The sequence below is a fragment of the Thunnus thynnus genome, chromosome 22 (assembly GCF_963924715.1).
Source record: "Thunnus thynnus chromosome 22, fThuThy2.1, whole genome shotgun sequence".
NCBI classification, from domain to species: domain Eukaryota; kingdom Metazoa; phylum Chordata; class Actinopteri; order Scombriformes; family Scombridae; genus Thunnus; species Thunnus thynnus.
Window position 1 is genome coordinate 13,875,851 of NC_089538.1, and position 26,503 is coordinate 13,902,353.

Below are 26,503 nucleotides of genomic sequence, written 5' to 3' on the forward strand. Positions count from 1 at the left end.
TATCTTTCCTTTTGAGATATGTCCTGTCAGCTCTCTATTTTTTCCTTCTCCCCTTACTTCCTTTTCTTTTCTCTGCTCCTCTCCTTGACCTTTAGGGAACTTATGGGCAGACAATTGAACAGAGAAATATAGCTAAATGTTCCTGGCTCTTCTTCCCATTAACTGCTTTATCTTTAATAGGTGAAAATAGTGAAAAATGCCCATCAGAAGTTGCCAGATTCCAAGATGACGTCTTCATATTGCTTTTTGTCCAAGATATTCAATTTACCACAATATAAAACACACTAAAGCAGCAAATCCTCACATTTGAAAAGCTGCAACTAGGGATTGTTTGGTATTTTTGCTTGATAAATGACTCGGATATCGACTAGTTGTCTCAGCTCTACTGTAGTATCAATGGCTAACAAGCCAAAAAGCTAAACCATTACTGCACTATTAAGTTAGTTATACTGACATTGCTTCAGCTGGTCCTTCATTCCTCTAGACAGCGGTCATTCTGCAGCTGCCCTCTCAGAGTCTCATCAACAAGGCTCTGACAAAGCAATCACTCTGCTCTCATCAAGCTACACCAACTGACACTCCAGAGCCACTTGGTATGCACAACTACTTAGAGATCTCTGATTAAAACAGAGAGAGAGAGTCCACAAGACAAGTGTCTTAGCAAATAGAACAACACTGTGACACAGTGGTCATCCATATTGAAATGGATGCTATGGTGTGTATGTGTGAGGTATCTGAGGTGCTAAAAGGGTTGGTTCATCATGTTTTGAGATATCCACCTTGGAGATCCAACCAATACAATGGAGGTGAATGGAATTTCTTTTGTGGTGCTGACAGCGTTTTTAAGCAGCAATTTTAGAAACAGTGTCTCTGTTACGCTAATCTCTATAGACAGATATCTGCACATGAATGCAAGATATGTAGGCAACAGGATTTTGGTACCAGAAACGCTGGTTTCCGTTTGTAGTCCGAGTAGTATTGACCGACCACGTTTGTGCAGGCTTTGGTCGCATGCAGGTAAACAATCCATATGGAAAGCAAAAATAGACGGAACGCATTGGCTGAAATGCAATCTCAGAACCCATCAGCTATCATCTGATGATGATTTGGCTTTTTATTAGCTTTTACATATATATATGTTTATAGAGATTAGCTGATATTTCAAACAATGACTGGTGCACATGAGAGGAAGTCTTGGCCCAGATATCTGTTATCCGCATATCCCCTGGCTACACCGGAACCCCTGAAATATTGGCCGTTGCCCCCAGAGGCTAAATTGTCGTCAGACAGATAGTCCTATGGGTTCTGATATTGCTATTACACTGGATAAAGCACACTACACACTAAGAATGTATCGATGTTTTGAGCAGCACAAATAAAATTCTAGTCACCACTGATTTTGTGTGGAAGCAGATATTTTTGAGTCCGATATCTCAAAACCTGTGCAGCTTTCTCCTTGCAGGTGAGTCAGGAAGCAGTCGCATTAAACTCCACCAAAATAAAGATAATTTGTCCACTTCTTTAGAAATTGTTTGTCATTCAGATCAATGTTTCTTTCAGGTTTGGGGGGGCTTGTGACCCCTGCAATTTGGGTGAACTGACTTTTAAAGGAAGGGACATGCATCACATAGCTCTTATCATTTTAAATCTAAAACAAAGATACAAAAGAATATCATGTATAGATGCCACTTGTAACTACAATCCATAAAGAAAGACATAATTTATAAGTCAGGATGTTATTAGTTAAAATAAGTGATTAAATGATTTGTAGATTAACTGATTGGTTGGTTGGTTTATCGCCAGTGAATTCATCATTTCAGTCATTTATCAAGTAAAAAGAGATCTATAGTTCTTCTCAAATATAAAGATTTGTCATTTTTCTCAGTTTTATATATTGTAAATGGAATATCTTTGGGTTACAGACTGCCGACATCATCTTGGATTTTCCAGCATTTTAAAATCTAAAAGATTAACTGATTATTTGCAAAAATAATCAACAGATCAATTGAATTGCACCCCTAGTTCAAATGTAGCTCCTCAGCTTCAGAGTTACCCCCTCTGTCACTTCTCTTGTCATGTATCGCCGCATTGCATCAGAACAGACCACACAAGACCAAAATCGAACCTAAACGTTTCTCACTGAGGATACACAGGGCTTGTACTCAAAACCTAAGTTCATGTAATTCAGTGTCCTTCACAAACCCTCTAATGTGCAGATCTGGACCTGCGATGATGCAAACGCGCAGTCAGTGAGCAAATCAATATTGAATGACCTGGAAGATGCTGAAGGCAAATTGCGGCTGTGTAAATCAGCCATCCATAAAGGCCAGATGTTCCTACATTTCCTGAGCACATGGAGACCTACAGGTTATTTGAATACCACTGAATCTGAGAGAAAGAAATCCACGTCAGACGCCTCTGGAGGTTATTGTGCCACCACCCATACTGGAAGTTAAGCACTGCAGGAAAACTGCAACGTACCGTAAAAGATGTTCATATGGGACTGGATGGAAGTAATAGGGGAATTCCCTGTCTCTCTACCTAATTTGCGTTTGATTGAATAACCATAACGGCGGCTGCACACACAACCGGTGTTGGTGTACACAACGTAAAAATGTACTGTAAGTTCATTGTGTAACATCTGTGCTGGCAGCTGTTGCCTCAAAAGCCACTAGTGGCATATTTACATTTACAAACTCGCTGTGCATTTGAAATCTCAATTACCATAAGCCATGATGACTTATTTTCAAGAACAAGGAAGCTGCTCTGCTCTATATAATAGGTAACCAATTGACGCTGTGTGCTTGTTATCTTGTACTTTACAAGGGTTTATATTCAAATCTCTCACCACGGTCAGACCAGTTTCATCATTAGTTTGGTCAGGCAGTTACATGAGTTATTATAAGGCTTCTTGTTCATGGATGAGGAGGTAAGGTGTTTTTGCTTATTTTCATAACATAAGCAGGTTTGGAAGGCGTTGAGGCTCCTTTTTATATGTAATCATATGCAGTTTTAGGAGAGATATTTAGTCCATCAATCTCATTTACTTTCTCAGTTACACTGTTTATAGCATCTATTTCATAAAGCCCCACTAGGAACCTCATAGCCATATCATTTCATTTTATTTAGTCACTCTAGTTTTTAATCATGGAAACTGTCACTTTTAAGATGATACATCTCCGTACGCAATATTTCATTTCTGTCAGTGTCCATGACATAGAAGATCTAGAAAATGAAGAGAATTAGTGTTAAATTTCAAGAAGAATTTCAGTGTGAGAGACGTGTTAAATATTAATATAATTGTTGAAGTCAAATAGCTACTTAGTTTTAGAAAATTTATTTGAATGGCTTCAGTGGAGTTACTCAAGTTTTTACAATTAAGTGTGATCTGAAAATGGATTATAGTTTGGAAAAAATAAACTTCTCCCAGTAAGTCCATAAATCCCTGCATTACTGGAAGCAAAATGGATACACAGATGTACAAATATAACACAAGTGATGGAGTGACAACTTAACACCCAAAACTAAAGAGAAATCTGGTGTTTGGAAAGATTTGAATCTTTACTTCACATTATATCGACATTGAGAAGCTCCTGAAATTAATATATCTTTGAAGAATAAATTGAATGAAACATTACTGGTGTGTAAGTGTTCATTCTCAATCTCAATTATCAGTATTAAGCACCCGAACTCTGTCTCAGCAGGGCTCATGATGTGCTAATAAAATAAAATTCCCATTAGTTAATCCATTTGCAAACCACACTTGTTTTCTAGAGGTTAATTACTGTATGTTGGTCACAAGTGGCTAATCAGTATGTGTATTCACTCAGGTGTATCTAGTGGGCTGCTTGCTATCATCGCCATCGTTCCTTGGTGAAATAGTTTTGCATTTTTGTTCCATCAAACAGTTTGAACACCCAGGGAGTTGGACGAGCGTGCAAGGGCAACTGCTGAATTTGTCAGAACGACGTCCTGCGGGTGCAGAATTGCTCCACAGCACTCTGGAAAACTCGGAGAGAGAGAGACAGACAGAGAGAACGAGAGGTCACTAAAAGCTGCTGTCAAACTAGTCAGAGAAGGCTTCCTCGTTCCCTCCAGGAGAAGAGCGGAGACAAGGAGGAAGAGGACAACACAAGAGGGGAGAAATAAGCTCACTAGCACGCGTCATAAACTTCACATACCGCAGAATGAGGACGGGCTCGTCCAAAAATCTGGCACTCCCCGGGCCCCCGAGAGCCAATTCATTAAACAAAAACCACCCTTCAGTCTCTCCACCTGTCATCTCTCCCTCTGTCCTCCCACTCTCTCCTTTGTTCTCTTTCACCAGACTCAAAAAAGTGGATGACAAAAGAGAGATTTCTGAGGAAAGAGTCCATCGAAACAATGGAAATCTGAGCTGAAAACCTACAACACAAACTGGGGAAAAAACATCAACAGAATAAATAAGAACAATGGGAATAAGTGTGTGGTGAAGTGTGATGTGATTAGTGGTCTCTTGTGGTCACAAGCTATAGCTTTGACGGTGGTGCGTTGGAAGGGTAGATGATTTTATGCATCACATCCCTAAGGCTTCCCGCCTTTATCAACTTTAAACAGCTTAAGCGATAGCTTGCATACAAATAGCTGCCTGTAACACACAACCGACGCCAGAGCCCCCGAGGTGACTAAAACAAGGTAATGGAGTTGTCTTGATATGCTTATACGGATCTCCATGAACTCACACGTACACACGCGCACTCCCATATTGACAGATGAGACAGGCTGCATAATGCGCACAAATACACAAAAATAAATCATGTTAGGCTTTTCTCTGGTTTGTTGCCGCCGTCAGGCTACTGGCAAGAACAGATAGCTGGGTTTTTAATTGATCAGCTGCGGCCACACACACACACACACACACACACACACACACACACACACACACACACAGATTCATCCACCTAAGCCAAGAACTTGAGTGATTCATTAACATCATGGAAGGAGGATGTAAATCCACTCAAATTAGTTGTTTGGCTTACATTTTGGCAAACACTTTAGAATACCTTAATACACTCTATATCACTGAATTGTGGAGTGAGTCCTCTATTGCAGTATCCGCATGCCGAGCTGACATCTCAATCCACTCTCTTCTATCAAACCCATCTCAGAGAAGAAATGCACTTTTGAATTATTGTTGAAATTGTGTGTCATGCCCCTTATATTGACGACACAAACAAACACGGCGGCGCAGCGGGGACTGTGGCGCAGTTGTCTGTGGCTTTTGATTAAGGGCATTAGGGTCAGTATATTCAGCAGAGCCAGCACTATAACCAGAGAGCATATAAAACTCTACTTTGCTGTAGATCAAAGCAGAGAGTTCCCTCAGTCGCACAGACACAATAAAAAAAAAAAAAAGTGCAGTTATACTGTTATGGTGGTGTGATTATCACTAGAGATAGCATTATTCACCCTTCAAGTGCGCAGTGTCACGAATGGTGACATTACACTGTTATTCGCAACATGTATTTATTGAATTGTTATCCGGGTAGGGGAGTTTGTCAAAGCATTGGTGATCTTGTGTGGCCTGCAGCAACTCATTCTGCTTCATTCATTGCTTTTTTTTAGATTTGACAGAAATTGGTGAATATGTGCTCAGTGGAACCTGAACAGTGAATGTTGGGAAAGAGTTTGAGAGTTATTCATTCAATTTCCAAGCACTGAGTTGGAGACACAAGCCAGCTTTTGGATCACAAGCAACACTAGTATACAGTGTAATGATGCTTATGGTGTCCTATAACCACAAATATATATAAGGGAAAATTGCAGTATGGTGCTGCTGAAGCCAAGAGAAGTTATCTTAGTGAAACACTGTCCACATGTGATTTAATGAATTTGACTGTTATTGATTGCCTGTCTGATCTGACCATGTTATACAGTGAGGCGAATGCCGTTTAAAAAAGTGCATGGATAGCTCCCTCTGGTGAACGTGGAGAAACAGGTGCTGCAGCACGACTGAGGGCAGACCTGGGTCACATTTATAAATAACTGTATTGTTTTGTTTTATTTGTATATGCTGTAGTACCAGCAGGGTGGATTTGTCACATAGGCAAGAAAAGATATGAAAATATATGAGAACAATCTGAATTTATTTGAAAGCTATACAAATGCAACTGGAGTGAAAGAGAGAAAACTCCAAAACTCAGATCAAAACAAATGCCAAAAACGAAAGTGAAAATTTAGCTGTGCACCGTTTGAAGTGCGACAGAGTGCACCTGTATGGCTTCATTATTCAGATGTGACGCTGGATACCAGCATCTCGCTTCACTGGAAACAGCAGTTCATAATAAGCTCTTTTCACAGCTCAGGCTGAGATGCGTGTCTGTCTTTCCGTTTGTGCCGACGGTGTGAAAAGAACTACTTGGAATAACCCCCCCCCCCCCTCCCCTCGTCGTTTTTCCATCCACGTGTAGATTGGAGCGTTAAATTCGTGCTGTGACGGGATGGTTTGAATGACTGAGGCAGCCACAGGTGGCTAAACAATGCCAGACTTTTTGTCTTTTTCACCGTCTGGTGCGGGCCATAACAGTGCAATAATCTTAGGTCGGTTCATTTTTTTTTTTTTTTCTTTTTTTCTTTTTATTTGATCCATAGCAATTTGCTCAGTGAGGGCAAAGAAATGACAGTGATGTATCGACAAAAGCAACCTCCCTTTTTTTAATCCTGGCATGCCCTCCGTCTCTGTCTCCCTCTCTCTCTCTCTCTCTTTCTATCTCATAGCCTACTCTACTTCCCTTGCCTTGTTTACTCCAGTTTTACCATGCCTATTTTTACCCCCTTGCCCAGAGGGCATATTCAAATACAGAGCTGCAACTGGGTGTCTCCCTCACGACCCAACTGTCTTGCACTCTGCTCACACCATGCACTCTGTGTCGAAAGCAATCTGTTGTTTTGTTGTGTTATCGGGATGGATCTTGCACCGATTTGTTTTTTGTCAAGTTGTCATGTGGCCTGATGTAACCTAATTTAAGGTCCACCAGGTTAAAGGGATCCTTAACAGCTTAATGCCTTGAGAACAGACTACACCTTAATTTGAGAGTCCTGCTATCTTCCAAAATAGACTTGACACTCAGTTTACACTGCAAAAGATCACAAGCTTAGAGAGAATTAAAAATAAAATATCACATCACACAGATGCATTAACCTTGTACTTCAATATGCTTGAAATGATTTTAACAGAACTTGTAGGTGAATTTCACTTAACACCATTTTTTTAAGAATTCAATTAGATTCTTATATGCACCATTAGACATTCATTTTCACTGCAAATCTAACACAAACCTCCTGAAAGTCTGTAAGGAGTCACAGCAATAAAGCCATGTCATGTGTCATTTGAGAGGGTGCAGGCTTGATGTGTGTGTGTGTGTGTGTGTGTGTGTTTGGGAGGGGGGATGGGGGGGGTCATGCTTACCGTCTGGGTTGGCACAGATGTAGACCCGGACGCTGCGGCCGGTGGGGACATGGTGCGGCGGCAGGGCGAGGATGTTGCCGCTGATGGCCGCCCTGCGCAGCGCTGATTCCCGCGGGCAGGGCTGCCTGCTCCCCACTCCCGACGGCCACATGGGGGGCGACTTCCAGCGTGGCTGTACACACACATAAACACACACACACACCACACACACACACACACACACAAAGAGAGAGAGAGAGAGAGAAGGGGCATGTATGTTAGCGCGGCCAGGGGCTCACACGCAGGCACATGGACAGACGTGCATGTTTGCGCGCAGATTGCCCTGATCCATCCACACACATGGGGCGTTAATTGTGGCAAAGGCATCTAAATAGCTTTTCCATTTGCTAATAACAATGCTCCTCTGGTTATTTTTCTTAAGATATCACTTTGAAATTAGCTTTGAATTAAAATGATATAAAATAGATGTAGTTTTGTATTTTATTCCTGGTTTAAGCGTGACAATAGGCAACCTTGCCATACTCATAACGCCCAATGCTACATACACACACACGCGCACACACACACATACACATCAGTCAAGTTAGGATGAATCTGCCAAACCTTGTCCAAACACAGGAATGAGATTGAAGGTGTTATTGTTATTGCATTCATGTAGTGGGGATGTAATAATAGGAGATTACGCACAGCCTACTACCGTCATGGTGCATGCGTAATTTGTATACATGTCCTTGGACGCATTCATGAATTTTCATGCCACTGTGGGGACAAACAAGACAAACAGAACGAGACGATACAAAACTGGAATAGACGAGCAAGGCAAGCATCAGTCGTATTCCCACCCCAGAGAAGATGCTTGTAAAGGCGAATAACCGCTAAGAATGGTTATTCCGCCGGGAGCAGATGGTCAAGTCGCTGGTTTTCCGGAGTTGGTCTATCCTGAAATCTTTGTTTCAAAGACGGAAAACCTCGAAAAAGACAACAAAAACAGCGGGGGGGAAAAGTTGGGTAGTCCACTACTGAACTCTACACAAAATCCTCTGAAAACAGACAACTACAATCACCGAGGCACCGCATCCACACCAGAGAGGACTTGGACTACTAGTGATGCTGGAGACAGGCACAACAACAAGGACACTTTTTCTTGTTGCTCACATTCATTCGCTTCATTTCGTGGCTTCCGAAAATATCCAAGCGTCGTGGACGGTAAAGGGAAAGTAAAAACGCCCATCAGAGTCGCTGCTGTGGCCGAGAGACGACGCCGGGAGACGGTAAGACGGACGCCGCTTGTCGGAGTGCTCCCCTTGGCATCCTGTTGTCTCTGCGAGCTGACCGAGCTCTGAGAGATGGAGAGTGGAGTGTGAAGCCAACTACAATAAAAGCGAGACTACCGGAAAGTCTTTTCAAAATAAGTTAAAATAAAGGAGCGTTTTTACGCATGCGAAAAGCTCGGAAGTAAAAGTAAAGTATCATCAGCAAAAATATTCCCCGTCATAAACACACAAAAACATTCACCTCTGTATCATTAAACGCATCTTTTTACCGGTTACTCACCTTGCTATGTGCTCCAGAAGTTACGCTTTTACGTTGAAGGTGAAATTAAGTTCCGGCTCTGCTCTGATTGTGACTGTCTGGTTTGACGGAGGAGACAGTGGAGATGTGGATGCTCTTTCTCTCTCTCTCTCTCTCTCTCTCCTCTCCGGTAGACAAGACTGGTGCTCACCCAGTCCCCTATTAAAATCGCGCTGGACCGCGAAGTCAGCAGCAGCGGTGTGGTGTCATCAGACCAACAAAGTAACGAGTCTTTCACCTTTCACCCAGTAAAACGTAGTCAAGTTGAATTATCCACTTAAAAGTTATTCCTATTCTGTTTCTTCATTTCCACTTGCCTATGCGATTATTCAACTTTAATGATAAAATAAGCATCCTTCTGCTCCCGAAGTAGAGAAACTGTCTTTTTAATGTATAAGTAACGTGTAACGCGTTACCTGTAAGGATGGGGGGGGGGGGGGGGGGGGGTCAGCAGCAGCAGGAGGAGGAGGAGGAGGAAGAGGAAGAGGAGGAGGGGTTTGAATGAATTGCTTTATCGATAAATGTACCTCTGCTCTGCAGCCTCTGGTTATTCGCGCTGGAAGTTTAAGTGCATTGGATTTGTACTAAACGGAATTGATTACTGTGCTGTTCTTGTGAGGGGGGGAAACGCTGAACCATATACCCCCCCCCCCCCCCCCCCCACCACCCCCCCACAACCACACACACACACACACACACACACCACCACCACCACCTCTCACTCTCAGTGTTTCGCGGACAGCAGCAAGAGCATTTCTCTGAATCTGATGAAGAGTGTCTGTCGGCTGAACCTTAAGTTCAGCCTCTCGCACTAATGCTTTTTAAGTTATGATGGTATAAAAGAAGAATATCAGGCCTGCAGATGCATAAGGTCTCAGGCTAATATATCAACTGGGATTTTTAGAGACTTACAGATGAAAATAAGCATCTCTCTCAGATGCTTACATACATTTTTTACAGCCCCACTCATCTCTCCGTCTTCTCACATACTCAAGAGCTTTAATACAAAGCAAAGAAGAAAACTTGTTTTGAATACATCAAAAGCATTTTAAAGTAATGGAATGAAGCATGATAGAAAACAGTGGAGAGACACTGACCCTGTTGGCAAATAGTTCTCCTTGTTGCAAATCAATAAATACCATCATGGGCGAAATGTGCACTGCCAATAGCAAGAAGCTACAAATCTTGCAGAGTACTTTCCATTTCATGCACTACATTAAATACAGAATATCCACATCTTACCCCATCATACGGACAAAGGATGTAACTAAAGTCAAGAGAGGACACATTAACATGACTACAAATGCCAAATTTAACACATTATTTACGTAAGATAAATAATTAGGCACCGGGTGACTTACTGTTCTGCTGCAGGTCTTGACGATGATTTCTAGGGCTCTGCAGGCTCACACCGACCCATTTAAGGCAGCCTGCAGGGCCACCAGCTCACACCAGAAACAAAATTCAAACTCCGGAAAAGCTCAAGTGGAGCGCTGTGGACCGGAGCCCTTGTTCCCAACAGTGTTATGACCTTTCTTTACTTGATTGTTCCGCTCCCTCTCATAATCCCCAGTCAGTTAATCATGAGTGCACCTGCACTGGATTAATGCACCACAGTCTTACGGAAGGATGCACTTTACACAGCTTGTTGGCATGATGATGTGGTGTGGCGGACGAGCAATGTGTTTTTGCATGAGCAAGGGGGTGCTGCTGGAAATTCTGGGCCAGTAAAGATGTATGATCTCTAGCATGTCCCAAGGTCTCCGTCTACTAATTCCCCCTTCTGAATCATTTAGCATCTCTTTCCAACTTGGTGCCCCCTCAAACACCTTTGGGTGAGTGATTGAGTGCGTGTCTGCATTCGAGCATGTTTACAGTAATTGAAAGTAGTTGGGTTCATTGGTATGTGTGTGTGCTGGTGTCCCCCCCCCACTCCTCCACCCACCCACCCAAACCCTGGACCGCTCTAGGCTAGTGTGAGTCACTGTGGTGACAAGATGTGATGTGTCACCTGGCGGACACGCAGACACAAAGGACAGACAATAGCTGTTCACTTGGCACACTTCCACACACACACACCAACTTCACAAATGGCTGGTGATGGATGGTTGTTTCTGCAAAACAGCTGGAGAAGAGTGGAGAGTGGGAGTCAAGGAAGACAGTTGGGGATGTCTATTTCTGCTTGCTACTCATTGGTAACACCACAGTAACTCCTTAATTGAAATGGAAATTGAATTTTGTCTAGTTAGCTGACTAAGAGATCAAGAACATTAAACAACACATGGCCATGTACTTTCAATTTCATGTACTTTTAAAGGATAAGACTGCTGATTGTTTATATTTTTCTTATTGTTAACAAATCTCATATGAAGAGCCAAACCATGACCGCCATCTTTGGGGTGAAAGCACATATCACCCAGTGGAACGGTGTGTCTCACTGATGTGTATTTAATAGTTTTTGGACAACAATGGAGGTCCACGGCACAGAAGAATAAGATATGTCAGACTTTGGATACACACATAATACTTGTAAGTAGGATCAATTCATTGTTGGTTTGACTCTACTCATGAGATTTGCTCACAATAAGAACAATAACCCTAACCTTTATGATGATGAAAGCTGTATATTTTAATTACACTGTATATGTAAAGCCCAACTAAGGACAAGAGTTGAAAATTAGCAATAACTATAAACTGTCTGAACAGCACATCAGTTTCATGCTCTGTATTGAAACTATGTTAAATTGCATTGTTCTTATCAAATAAAATAAAAAGAAAGAACGAACATAGAAAATTGGCAGACATATCCTTCAAGTTTTATGTCATCAATGGGAAATTTTAACTTGGACAAAGGATATGACCAATCAGCCTTTCATTTAGAGTAAGTTGGTGGATTTGTTATAAATGTACAAATGTTCCCTTTTCCCTAAAAAACTAAACTTAATCAAAATAAATTTCCATTTTATTATAACATGTTTTAAAAGGTGTTGACAGTAAAAAATAAGGTGATGGTAAAATCATCATCAGTCATTTGCAAAAAAGTGATTTGGGGCTCTTTACATTCAAAATATAATACACAAAGCCCAGTATGACATATAAATGACTTTATTAGACTGAAAGAAAGAGCTCAATTTTATAATTTCATTGACATGTTCAGGTTTGTCGGTGGTGTCTGAATAATTAGGTAATTTTCTGATTTCCTGACTTCCATTTCAGGCTTGTAGAAGGAACAGATGCTGCTTACCAATTTCTTTATGCAAAGTAGATTAACTTTGGCACCTTGCAAATCACTGGGTTTATTCATGAGTGAAAAATCTGCACAACTGATAAACCGGAGCAGCTCTTACTGCTTTGATCATGTAAAAAAAAAACCCAAAAAATATATATATACATATGATTCGGCCACTTTGTGCATTATGTATTTTTCTGTGAATGCATCTGTCCTCCTCCACATTTCCTCCAGACAATGTTTACGTTCACACATCCGATAACACTACTCTCATGACAAAACCCAGGAGATACCCAGGCTATAACGGAATAAAAACCCGGCAGTGCTGGCTTAGGGGGGACTCAGACATAATCCTACTATTAGCCAAGACAGGATTCCAATCAGAGCTCTACAACAACAGTTTTCCCCGCTCTTCCACTCTTTCACCAGCAAAACACAGGATTAAGAGGTGACAAGTAACCTCCTACCCCCCCAATATGGGATCAGTGAAAATACAAAAGTGGTTTCAAAACAGGTGTCAGTGACATCATCAAGTCACAAGCACATAAAATGCCGAATAAATCTCTTGTCTTTATATTCTTGGAAAAAAATATTGACAACATAGTGTCATAACAGGATCTCACAGTGCGAGAGTACAATACATAAAACTGGCTCAATGGTCAGCTGACAATATGGACAGTATAACTTTGAATATGTGTGTAGAGATACAGCATGTATTTGTATTTGGAATTACACACACTGTATCTTAAGGTGCAGTATGTTTCCATTCATCCGTTTTATGCACATTTTCAATTTTGCATGAAAGTTGTGCACTCAGCTAAGATGGACTGAAAAAGATGGATGCAATAAGGGCTGATGGAGACTTTTTTGGAGTGAGCTACACCTTGAAGTTTCAGTATTTGCGTCAGCTTCATTTAAGGTAGATTAATGTCATGCTGCCACTCACAATACATGTCTCCACTTCACCAGGAAGCCCCAAAAATAAAGAGCAATCCACACTAGCTGCTCTATGAGGCTGTACTTTGAGCTAAATGCTACCATAAGCACGCTAACATGTCCACAATGACAATGCTAATGTTTTGATGTTTAAAGATCTCCCCCAGACATGTATTAAGACATATATATATAATACTCTGTGTGTCTGATATGGTTTTTCCACAAAATCATAAGTATAATCACAACTTTAAAATCCTTAAATTGGCATCTACTCCTTATCTCTCACTAAAAGTTCCAGAATCTATCAATATACAAATATATTTCATTTCAGAAGTTTAACAGCTGGACACAAGATGTCTCCAACTTCAAACATCCAGCTGATGGAACAAGAAAAAAATGTTTTTGACTAGAGGGGAACTTTCATGTTCACCATCTTAGTTTAGTGTAACACCAGACACAAGGTAGTACAACGGAGGCTGATGGGAATGTTATTTGTTTTTGCAGGTCATAAACTAAAGTATGGGACAAATTAAAAAATGTGTGAGAGTTAGATGAAAACCACCGATCAAATGTCCTGCACTAAATTTGTGGCAATTCATCCAGTTATTGTCAAGACATTTCACTCAAAACCACAAATGACAACCTGCTGATGGCACTAGATGAAAAGTCAGAAGACCACCAAAGCCAGTAGGCTTCATTCTCAGTTTCTTTATAATATATTTCAGTCTGGACCAAAGATGACTGACGTTGTCATCTCATCAGTAGAGCCACGCCACTGGCATGGATTAAAAACAGAGGGAGTATATATATGTAACCGCAGCATCCTATTTTTGAGACAGACAAGAGCCCTTGTTGCATGTCACCCATCTGTCTGTCACCGTAGCAGCTGATAAAAACACTTCAGGGTTCAGGGATCAGATGGCACAAATTCATCCATTAAAAAACAAAAATACAAATGGCATCTTAAAGCAATGACATACAGCACCAGTCAAAAGTTTGGACACACTTGAAAGTATGTCTAAACTTTTGACTGGTGCTGTATGCCATGATGTATCAGAGTTACTGGTGCTCAATTAATAATGTAGTCTTGTCCCATCATGTTGAATATTTTCACACATAAAAATTTGTTAAAACTTGTCTAACATTTTAATGGAGACATTTTTTTCAACAGCAACACATTTAGTCTCCATGTACTTTTTGCTGCTGATGTATTCTTGACAACACTGAACACCACAGTACTTGCTCACTCATCTTTATTCAGATTATCAGCCAAATATCTTGAAGCCAAAATATAAAGTATTAACGGTTTGAAGCCAAAAATCTAACAGACTTTTGCACAACATGTAAAAAATCTCCTCCTACTCCTCTTCTTGCTAACATCCCTCAAAGTGTGAATCCTCCACCACAACAAGCACCAGCCAAGACACTGTAGTTATATTTGGTCACTGGGAGGGTGAGATGCAATTCAGCTTCCTTTGTGCCAAACCAAAGCCTAGGTGAGGACCGCAGAGTTATTTTCGGCTATTTGTGGCCACATCAACCGGGGCACTTTTCATCGCTCAGCAATTAGCAGTTTTGTCTGTGCTCCCACTTTGACCTTTTGGTGCGTAATTGATTTGAATCTATGTTTTCTTTCTTTCAAGTGGGTGAGACTGAAGGTGTAATGATTGCAATGCAGACTTTAACACATGAATACACAACACATGCATGTACTGAATGTGCGCAAACACTTACACAAAGCATACAGCCATGCAAACACACACACAACATACATACAAATGTGCAGAGTATGCGTGTGTGTGTGTGTGTGTGTGTGTGTGCGGATGTGTACAAACAGGAACACCCGCAGTGAGAAAAGCATTTGATTGAACTGTTATGTTCAGCTCTTACAGACTATTTAAATGTAAATTTGGACTTGAGAAGGAGCTGAAGCTTGTTAGTTTAACACAGAAGTTTACCTCCCGTAGAAACTCTTGCACATAACGCTCAGCTAATAAATAGGATCATTCGATTGCTGCCAAATGTCCATCTCCACTCAATCTGCTGATCTTGCTGTAGTCATGAATATTCACCAGTATTACACATTACTCATTATTAGGCTGCTGCCCAAATATCATAAATGTGCACATGAATACACACATACTGTATGTGTCCACAGTGCAGAGGTTTTATTGTGTGTTATAATGATCTCTTGTGGAGAGAAAGTCACAGGGTGGTCATTCTTTCTCCTCTCTCTGAACACCTCTAACTACCATCATATTCAAGGTATTATATTGGGCACAGCTTTATAGCACCCAAGACAAAAGTGAGCTATTCTGAACCCCTTGAAACTTAACAGCAAACATGCATGTGCTTACATTTTGAAAAAGGCTTACACCAGAGGCATGATCAACAAGGGAATGTGGATTATGAGTGTAATTAATAGAGGGTGCTTTCCATATCCCTGCGGATGCATAAATTACGTAACACTCTTCAAGTTGAATAGGAGTTTTTTTTTCACAGAAGACGTTCTGACTTGTCATAGTGGGAAAAGCACAGGTGGAAATAATAAAATGAATGATGGCTGAATTCCATTTAGCTGCTTCAGTTTCAGGGTCACGGTATTGTGCGTGCTGGCTCACTGTCACACTGTCATGGCTTCCCGGGATACTTGAATAGAACTGAGCCATGGTTAATGAGATTAGTAACACCTGTGCTTGGTAACACTTTGAGTTTGGCGGCCTCGTTCTTTCCATCATAACACCCAAACACCTGTATGTGTGAGTGCAGAGCCTTTAAAGTCCAACTGAAATTAAACTGCCTTTTTTGTGTATTCCAGATTGCATATCTGCTCTGTAAATCCTTTGATCTCCTTTGAGAAAAAATTTAAAACTAAAAGGAATTAGAAGGAATTTTATATTTTCTATTCTTTGATTTCACAATAGCACCCCCTAGTTTTGCTTTAGCTCCATGAACTACCATTCCACCATCTGCTTACATAGGCGGAGTCCTTATTAAGATACAGCAAATCTAATCTTGAATAAAGTAATAATGTAGCATTGTTTTGTTTTTGATTTGTCTTTCACTGTTTGAACTGTCGCTCCCCAGAGCAGACGGTCACACTGAGCCTGATAGCATCCTGCTACACAACCACATACACAGCCACATACTCTGAATAACAACCAATGGCGCTGGAATGAGTTTTTTAAGTGGGGGTACATCCAGCTTTGGATGACATACTAGTCATGAATGGACCGACACTATTTCAGCCATATCTCTAATGCAGCCTATCTCACCTCGTAAATGGTCATAGTTTAGTAATTAATGTTATACAGCAGTGTTTGCACTGCAATGTGTCTCAAGAATAAAACATGAGATGCTACTTTCGCTGAAAAGAAAGTTGGAAAGGAGACTATGATAAGCCCTGGTAACCCAACATGTCATTCATTAAAAAGGATAGATAGAATATCGAGTTACAACAGACCAGTCTGATGTGTGTAGAGGTGTTGTTCTGCAGAGGCCTGGTGTCGTTGTCAGCCAATTTAATGAAGGTAAACCCAGTGAACTGCCGTGCGTAACGGCACTGCGCTCTGGCGTGGCACCTCTCAGAGGCTGCAGATTTATTAACCATATCAGTCCTGCTGCCTTCAGATGCTGCAGGGATTTAATGAACTGAAGGAGAAACTTTTCATACAGCAGTAAAGCAGCTGTGGACAACAGATACTGTAAGAATCACTCACATTCATTTACAAATCAATACAGATGCTTTAATCACATAAAATTTTATTTTCTGTGCTGATTTTGGTTGGAGAATGTTTAATTGAAATAACTTATTTATATTTCAAGCATTAATCTGTTATTGTAGCACATTTACAAGTATTTATTGATAAAATCACCAAGTGGCAGTGGAGTCACTTTGCTCCAGAAACAGACGTAGTTCTGAAACATTTAAGACCCATTTTCCACAAAAACACCAAGAACTCGCTTTGCACAGCCTATTTGTGCTTCTCCTCCCTGCAGTTCACCGTGCATGCAGCACTGGGCACCACAGTACCGCACAAACGGGTAAACCAAATTTCAAGGTCAGGAAAATACCAAACTGTGCGTGTGCTGCTTGCGCTGGTCATTGCACTTTCACGAAAAATAGGGCCCAATGTTGTATTTGGTGGTCAAATTATTTAAACTAGTCTGAACTAGTAGCAATAATAGGCAACTCACGGTCCTCTGACAGTGTTCTGATTATGACTGGATTTAAAGGTCTGGCTTAGATGTTGCCACTTTATTACCATAACACCTGAAAGTCTCGTTGTCCCCCCTATTCTAGCACAAATGACAACAACCCACAATAGCTTTTCCTGCTAATCTCTCCTTCTAACTTACAAACATGAGCACACATCTTGTCCTGCGCCTTGGCTTGTTGAGTAAGCCACCAAACATTCAAAAGTGTACAACTAACGTCAGTTAACAGCTAACATCAGATAGCAAGCTAGATAGATGCTCAGCTAAACCTGCAAACGTCACTTAGGCCCAGTTAGATGCTGGTTTGGTTGTTGCTCTTCAAAATCCCTGTTGGCAGACACACTGTCTGTTCATAACGTGTGGCTACAGCCGTTTGTTTACTTTGTCTTTGTTCTGTACAGTGTAACACCAGCAGCCTGCTTACTAATGTCGATCAAATAAATGTCCGACGTGTCCCCCTCCAGCTGGCTGGGAGAAAAAGAAGCATTTCTGATATTTCCAAAGAGACCGTTTTCTTTATTCTAATAATACAAAACTATTAACAATACATTTTAAAAACATATTGACATAATTTTTGCCTGCAAAGAGGATGTGAGTCAAGTTGGACTTTACACAGCTTAAACTGTAGAGGAATTATTATTATTAAAGGAGCTTATGGGTGATAAAATTGTTTCCACGACAGGGTCACAAGTCATTAACTCTGTACCTCTTTTCATGACAGGAATTCCTGTGTGTCCTTAAGCACATCACTGGAAAAACAGATGATTTGCCAGCATGGCTATAGCCTCAGATAGATACAGTGGATGATGCTATCAATCTCATGTTCAATGCATGCTGAGATGGCCCTGGCACCTAAAACTGCATTCTTTACAGATGCCAAAACAAGTACTTGGCATTCATGCTATATTTCTACACTGTGAGTTTGTATAGGCTACTACACTTATGTTAGAAAGCTGTTAACGTTCCACCTGCTTGCATTACATAGGAGTTTTAACTGCATGACATCCACGACAGCAGTGCTAATTGGTCTTGGTCTGCTGTATTTCTTTTTGCAGTCTAAGTGGCCGCGTTGTGCAGCGAAATTGTTACGCCAGTGAGCTGGGTGAAGCTTGTTCATGATTGTGAAAGTGACACAGAGAGGGGAAGGCTAGCTTCCTCTATTTCCTCATTAGATCACACTTTACCAAGATGCTCTGCAGAGTGGACAGACTTCCCTTTTTTTTTCTCTATGTTCCTGAGATCAGTCTCAAGAGTTTAGGGATGTGTGTGTGTGTATATTAGTGTGAAACAGTGCTTGTTCAAAAAGTAGCAAGGAAGTGGCAAACTGACTTAAACATAACAAAAGAGTGTGTGTGTGTGTGAGGCAACCACCAGGAAATGTAGCATAAATAATGTAAAATGTAGTTGCTGTTTCTCACTCCACAATTGAAACTGTCAGGCTGCCAAGCGTAGGCATGACAGTAATGGCTACATCTTCTGAAATGCAGAAATAAAAACACAAAGCTTTCTGCTGAGTCCTTCATTAACCAGTTTTCTTTAACTAGCAGCACAAAAAAATCCTGTAATTGCATAAAATATTTTTATTCTATATAAGAGATACACTATTGCATTCAACTGCTTATTAACCAATCTATAGAATCTGGATGCAAAAGTCAGGTCAGCCTATAGCTAAATGATGTTTCATGTTTCCCGTCATATCATCCTCTGCAGCAGCTCTCAAACAATTGAGGGAAAATACTTTCGTCATATGTTGCATTATTTACGTGCAAAATGGCATCAGAAATATGGCTGCTTTAACATGTCGTATCCAGTAAAGGCTAAGACTTGCTTATATTTACTTCAGGAAAAGCAGTCACGCAAATACAGATATTGTGTGCAAAATATGGAGAGAGATACAGTAAAAGGATGTTGCCAAAAAAAGGACAAGTAATTAGGAGCAGCACATGGGGGTTAAATTATAAACACACGCATGGAGAAAGCGACAGATGGAAAGCGACAGTTCAAACAGTGAAAGACAAATCATCCATAATATATAAGGATCCATATCGTCACAACTTTCTGTTCTGTTGAGCGAGCAGATCCTGTCACATGCCTCGTGATTTCGAAAATCTAGTCTTGTGGAAACTGAAAGTGTGATCCCCTGACGTTCCTGCCATCATGCTGACAAAAACAAAACAGCTTGTTGGACCTGAAAAGTGGAAGAAATGGTGTGTCTTTGAATGTTCACTGAAAAAAAAACAACACCACCACAACAAATTAACCTAAAACTCTCCAGCATTTGCTTTATCTTTCTCCCAGCTTAGTGGAGATCTAACAGAGCAGAACCATGACAGCAGCATGGCCATAACCTATTGTCACATTAATCTAATGATGACAGGCAGCCTACTAACTCTGCGTTCTTGTCTCATGGGATTAATATGATGTCAGGACAGGAAATATGACCCTCCATCTGGTGATAATTAGTCATGTCAGCTGCTGTAAGCATGACTTTTAGAAAGAAAAAGTCCAGGTTTATTGGTGCTAAAATCTCCCATAGAAGTTTTGTTAGAGACATAAAAAGCCATCAAACAATGCAGTATGAAGCATGAGGACTGCACATATTTAGAGAATGAATTATGCTCATGCTCCATAATCAGTATTTGCACTACTCTTTCTGTAAGCTGTATGAATGTGACTTGGATACAAAACCAGCTATTGTTTTATAGACAATGAATGAAGAGATGACAATTGAGCTGCAAGATACAACTGTAAGACCTTGAATGAATGGAATTTCTTTTTTTTTTTAACTTTCATTTAACTATTAAGGTCTCTTTGAGGTCAGTCACCTCTTCTGCAACGGACACCTGGTCAAGAGGATCACATAAAAACCTCCAGACAAAACTAAATCAAAATCAAACCATCCTGAGAGCAAAAATAAAAATACTAGTGGCTAAAATGAGCTAAGAACAGAGAGCATTACTAACACAATCACTTACTACAAACTTTACAACTGTGTTGAGATATCAGATTCCTCAATTTAAGTAGACTGACAGACAAACCCTGCATTGCAGAACCAAAGTCTTTAGGGTGGCCCTTCATACTGGGGTGGTGACATGCAGTTCACTACAGAGGAGAATGGGGGGGGGGGGGGGGGGGGGGGGCATCATGTCCGGTAAGGCGTGTCCTTGACAAAATGTAAGGGATGTAGGTTTGTTAGTGGCTGTTCACGCCGCCGTTCAAGCAGCTACCATAGACTTATGTACGAGGAGATCTCTGAGGTCTGGTATTGCGAGACTACAATTTAAGATAAAGTAAATATGCTAGCAATACTAATATTAACTGTTAACCTCGAAGTATAATCAGATTATGTCGTTGTTATAGTGAACATGTTAGCAAATAGTTGCAAACAAACACAGAGCAACATTAGCATTTATTTAGAGATGTCTTTACGGCCACCTGAGAAATAGAAGCCCAAAATTCATTCTCATTTTAGCTCTGTTTTGGTCTTTAGCTGCTAAATACTCCACTTTGTTTACCAGATAGTCTTTAACTGTCTATCATTTGGAGCTAGGCAAGTAGCGTACAGTGAGTTTTTAGAGCTTTTCTTCTGAAAACTGCTGTCCCTGGTGTTGCATTCATGCTGATTCATGTTAAATACATGTAGCACACTATACTGCCATTAAGCCAATTTAATCCGAGTGAATCTTCCTTGAATCATTGCTTGAGCTCAGGAGAAATAAAACACGATTGAATCTTTCACTCACAGGGCTGATGAAAGAAAGTAAGCTGTTTAAATTGTGACATACAGTATATCAAAGATGCGTAGATGTATTTCTGCATTGACAGGTTTTTTCTTCAGGTATCTCCTTCCATGTTTGTCCTGCTAATGTGACAGATGTGGCAACAGAAGCCTTCCGCACTGACGCGTTTGAGAGGATATCGCCCCACCACCATACATCCTTTGTGTGACAGCTGCTTGCAAATCATCCTATGTATGTGTGTACAGGTAGCTACAGTAGAGCATTTTTACCAATAAACAGACAAAAGAACAGGGGGGGGAGGGAGAGGGAGAAAGAACACCACTGGAGTCCATCATGCTTGAGCTCCCTCCTGTCATTTCTCATCCGGCAGTAAAACAGTTTCTTTTTGTCTCTTTCTAGTGCTGCTGTCACTTAGTTAAAACACAAAAGCAGTATTTATAGTTGTTGTACGTTCTCTTTTGGATCCGAGTCTCTGCTTGGGAATTGAGGTTAAATAATATGGGTCACAGTTTTGTCAAAACATGAGATAAACCCTACTGTTTTTCAAAAAATAAAAATAAAACTTGTTGCGAGGAATGATGGAAGGTAGCTTCGAATTAATGTTCTATGGGCTTAAAAATGAATTATCTCCTTATTACAACTCTTTTCCAGTCCAGATGGATGGATAGATATGTGGGGATAGAGGTGGTGTGTGAGAGAGATCAACTTGGTTTATGAGATGGCTGTGAGAGGCAACCAGATAATATGAATTCAACTCACGGCCAATCACATGGGGGTGATAGATGTGGTCATGTGTGTGGTTTTGTGTGTGTGTATTGCTCTTGATGTTCTGTCTCATAATTTCCCTCTACCCATCTGTAAACATCCCTGTACACGTCTCTGCTCCACAATCCACCGGTTGAAGAGCCCGAACAGATGAAGCTTCTGATTGATATGAAACCTGCAGGAATTCAAATGAGTGTCAAAGGTCATAATAACAGGAATCACAGTGTATATCATTTCTCGCTTCAAGCATGCGGAGAGCTTTACGCTAAATCCCTACAAATTCTGATTATGAAAAAAAGATTATACAGAGCTTTTATTCTGTATGTATCTCTCGGTGTGCATTTTTAATATAGTGCATGTTCATAAAATTCTTTCACATGCTTGGACAGATGTGTCTGTTAAAGTTTGGCCTTTTACTGGCCACAGTTCCCATCATATGCATCTGAAACTGTGGTAATTGCTGAATGCTAAAAGGTACAGTGTATATATATGTCCCACCACATATTTGGGTTATCATGTCCTGTGAACATTTTTCTATATTTGTCAGATAAATATGACATTTTTGCAGTACATTCTGGGTCCATTTTTTTAAGTTATCCCTCTTTGCAGTCACAATAATGTCAACATGTCATGTCAATGTATTGTTAACAGTTTTATTTTATATTGTGTATTATTAAAATGAAAAAGGTCTTTGGGGAAATATCAAAAATGCTCCTTTTTGTCTTAGCCAGCTTGGGGAGGGGAAGCGGGGGAGCAAGGTTTGTTTGATTGACATTAGCTAGCAGGCTACCATACAGAACAAAGACAAAGTAAACAAACTGCTGTAGCTACAAGTCATAGACAGACAGAGTGTCGCCAACAGGGATTTTGAAAAGCAATGACCAAACCAGCATCTAACGGGTCTGAAGTGATATTTGCAGGTACGTTTACATGCTGTCTAATATGCTGCAGCTGAGCAGCTGACTATCTAGCTGCTAACTGACGTTAGCGGTGCATTTTCCCCCAGTTTGTTTGTTTGCTCGTTCGACAAGCTAAGGTGCAGAACAAGTGCAAGGTGTTTATGTTTTGAAGTTTGAAAAGGACACTAACAGGAAAGCTAATGTGGGTTGCTGTTCAGAGTCTGTGGCTCTTGTGTTGTGTAGCAGGATGCTATCAGGCTCAGTGTGACCGGCTGTTCTGCCTATGATAAAACGCTACATTTTGTTTGGATTAGATTAGCTCCAACTACATAGGTGGATGATGGAAGGGTATTTAATCAAAATAATATAAAACTTCTTGACACCATTATAAAATGAAATCAAGTCATTTAAAAACCTAAATTTATCTCTTTTGGTTGATGATTTTTTTCCCCAAAGGAGAACACAGGACAAGTGATTTACAGAGCAGATATGTATTCTTTAGTAGACAAAAAAATATGCAGTCTTTGAAATGTTTAAAATGTTCAATAGCCTTATGTATCCTCAAAGTCTAAAAAACACACGCAAATGCATTCTCTTACCATATTTTTCATAAATGTTTTTCGGAGGTCTTCTTCTCCTTCAGTTCCACTTTGCTGCCTTTTACAGCTCAATACCACCACCAACTGTTCATGTTGGAATTGCATCCTCATCTCAACATGTCGATACATTTCTCTCAAAATCTTAAATCTGACTCTCATGGTGAAAATAAGAGAAGAAAATTTAAGGAAAACAATAGAATGTGAAGCTAAACTAACCTTAACAACATTATTGAAACATTTTAAAATTAAAACATGTAAAATGAAAGTAAGACGTTCATCTTTGGACAAGCTGCAGTGTGCGAGTACCTATAGCTTCAGGCTCAGGTGTGTACCTTTCCGGTAGCCCCAGGTAGACAAAGCCCTCTCTAGGTATGTCAATCAGCCTCTTCATTTACTGAGGGAGAATGGTAAACAGAAGAAATGATGACTGTAGGGGATAGAGAAAGATTAAAAATGAGTATGAAAGGGGGTGTGCTTTGATGTAGCAGCACTTCAAAGATATCCTCGCCTCTAGGGTGCATGTCCCTCCACTGTAACTCGGCTCCTGTTCAAAACTGCCAGGAAGTCTTCCCCTTCTTTTCCTTCGCTTCTGCCTTTTCTTGTATCCTCTGCTCCCACCCCCCCTCCCCCTCACAAAGCTTCGACAAATTTTCCCTTCTTCTCATTGCGTGTAACATGCAGCAGCATCAGTGGAATGGGAGAAATGCTTGTGAAGTATGTCAGAGGGGATTGGGCTCTGATCCCCGGTCCTCCCGTTGCTGATCCTGGCTGGTTCTGTTCATCGGATTTAGTCCCCTCTGTACTATTCTGTAATTCATACAACATTCTCCTCAGTTATACACAAAACCTTAGTGAAGGAAGGGCTTTAAGTGTACATTTAGCTACATAAGTCTTGTTATGTAATGTACAGTATGTTGTATTTGCAGTAATTTTGAAACTGGTTGCTTTTTAATTGGTTGAAAACTCATAGGTATGCAAAGAAAGCTTTGCATCTGTGTGTAGTTACATATTTGTGCATCTGTGTGTTTGTGAACAAATTGCCCAGCCATTTCCCCATGGTGCATGTAAAAGTGACTCACAAATGGCAAATCTCTTGATTAATAATCTAGCTGCCTGATGTAGTAGGGATGATGTGTGTGTGTGTGTGTGTGTGGCACAGAATAATGCATGCCATCCTGTGATTGTAAATGATCAAAAGCCTTTTTTTCTTTTTTGATGAGAGGGATGCAGTGACAACTTTCGTTCCTGGAACGCTGAAAATTCCCAACAGTGGAGGCGTGAGGGCTTTGATCGGTTACGCTCCAAGAACTGCTAAATAATGGGGCTCATAAAACCGATATTTCCATGCGTTTAAATTTTTCACGTCTGTCTTTCTTGTGTCTTTTCTTTTCCCCCATGGCATCACTCACGCTGCACTGCCAGCATGACTACATATGCACTTTTTGTGCATGCATGTGCATATGAACATGAAATATTATTCTGAAAGCTCTTTATACAATCTATATGTCAAAGAGAGCACATCTTGTAACAGGCAACCTGATTGGCTCCAGATGCGGGAGCGAGGCTTGATTTCCACAGAGGATGCATTCTCATTACTTATCATTAAGACAGCACAGGCAATCCCCTCTTAATAACCCAACTCACACAGGTGGCATCTCAATTAAAAAGCCTCTAATTAAAGCTGGGGTGAGAGACTTTTGTCTCCCCCATCTGGCAGTGAGAATAATTACAAAAACACTGTCGACATGTGCTTACATCATAGGCTTCGTAGCCTACTCCGTCGCTACTGTTGCGGCTGTAAAAGGGTGGATAAATTGTTTTGAGCGTCACACAACCCCTGCATAATAACTTATTTCACTATCAGAATTTGATCCATTCGGTCCGATAACATTTGGAAAGTCTAGAAGAGCCGCATGGTTGAATTATTTTATCGCCACAAACACCCGATTTAAAAACTCTCTGTACTGTGAAATACAGTGAGATTTTCCTGGCAGTGATAGGATCAATCAGCATTGTGTGAACTTGTATGGCAAGGCCTTGAATGTAAAGGATGTAAAAGTTCCACACTGCAGGTTTAAAGTTCATATATCAGACTGCACAGGTGGGCCTGAGTCATTGCTGTCAAAGAGCACCACGGAGACACGGCAGAGCTTCGTTTCCAGCGAGAAGCTGGCTCTCACCTCCACACATCTATTAATGGGAATCCTTGACTGTTGGCTCACCTGTCTTTTGTAGCCGGGGAGGGGAGGTGTACCTCCGCTGCTGCACAATAGAGATGTAAAACGTCTTGCTGGCTGTCAGGCAGAGAGGGCTAATTGTAACGGAGAAGCAGATGGTGCACAAAAGCTTTGACAAAAAGGAAAGAACTGTTAAGCCAGGTTAAACTTTTTCTTTCCCCTGTTTGAGTTACCATTAAAGTGAAACAAAAAGTGAGGGAAAGTTGAGTGAGGTAGCTTCAGTCAGGCGAGAATCTTTTTGGTGGAGGGCCAGGTTTGGATTTTTTGAGAAAAGGCTGCTTGGCTCATTTACTGACTTTAGATATATGTTTGATGAATCTGAAAGTGAGGCTCTGGGAAGTGACTGGAACATTTTGAGAGCGAAGTGATGTAGAGGTGTCATCTGATGCAGCCAGCGAGTGAGTAAGATGGAAAAGCGAAGGAAGGAAGGATAGAAAAAAGGCTAGAAAGAAAAAAAATGGGCAGAAGAATGATCTGTGGGAGGCAGCACATCGAATGCTTCTTTCTGTCTTTGTGCTCCCATTCATTCAAGGCAGGACCACTGAGGCAGAATGCTAAGCTAATGAGCTCCCGCAGGATAGCGCCAGTTTGGCACACCGACAGATTACTCTCTACCAAATCTCTTATTACCAGCCGGCTTAGTGCAGCCCAGTCTAGCCTTAGCTTAGCTTAGCATAGCTTGCCAAATCCCCCGGCAAATCATAGGCCTTCTGAACTGTTAGCCCCAGTACGTTGAATTATATATAAATACATCTCTGCTCCCATCCTCTTTTTATATTAGCTGAGAATGTTAAATATTGCATAATTTCCATACATCATTCAACACTGGCCTAATGTGCTTTATATTACTGCACATACATT

General features: G+C 40.8%; 2 protein-coding genes across 2 annotated transcripts in view; one reads left to right on the forward strand and one right to left on the reverse strand.

Annotated features, from left to right (window-relative positions):
• Positions 1 to 8,785, reverse strand: part of LOC137174360 (NACHT and WD repeat domain-containing protein 2) — a 45,089-nt gene extending 36,304 nt beyond the window's left edge. Inside the window, exons 1-2 of the mRNA XM_067579593.1 lie at positions 8,603 to 8,785; positions 7,448 to 7,619 (exon numbers count right to left, since the gene is read on the reverse strand). Coding sequence (XP_067435694.1) covers positions 7,448 to 7,619; positions 8,603 to 8,617 — 187 coding nt within the window. The 5' untranslated portion in view covers positions 8,618 to 8,785. The remainder of the gene's footprint in view (positions 1 to 7,447; positions 7,620 to 8,602) is intronic.
• LOC137174363 (uncharacterized) overlaps positions 1 to 26,503 on the forward strand; it is a 121,985-nt gene that overhangs the window by 14,140 nt on the left and 81,342 nt on the right. The gene's annotated exons all lie outside the window — the stretch shown is intronic.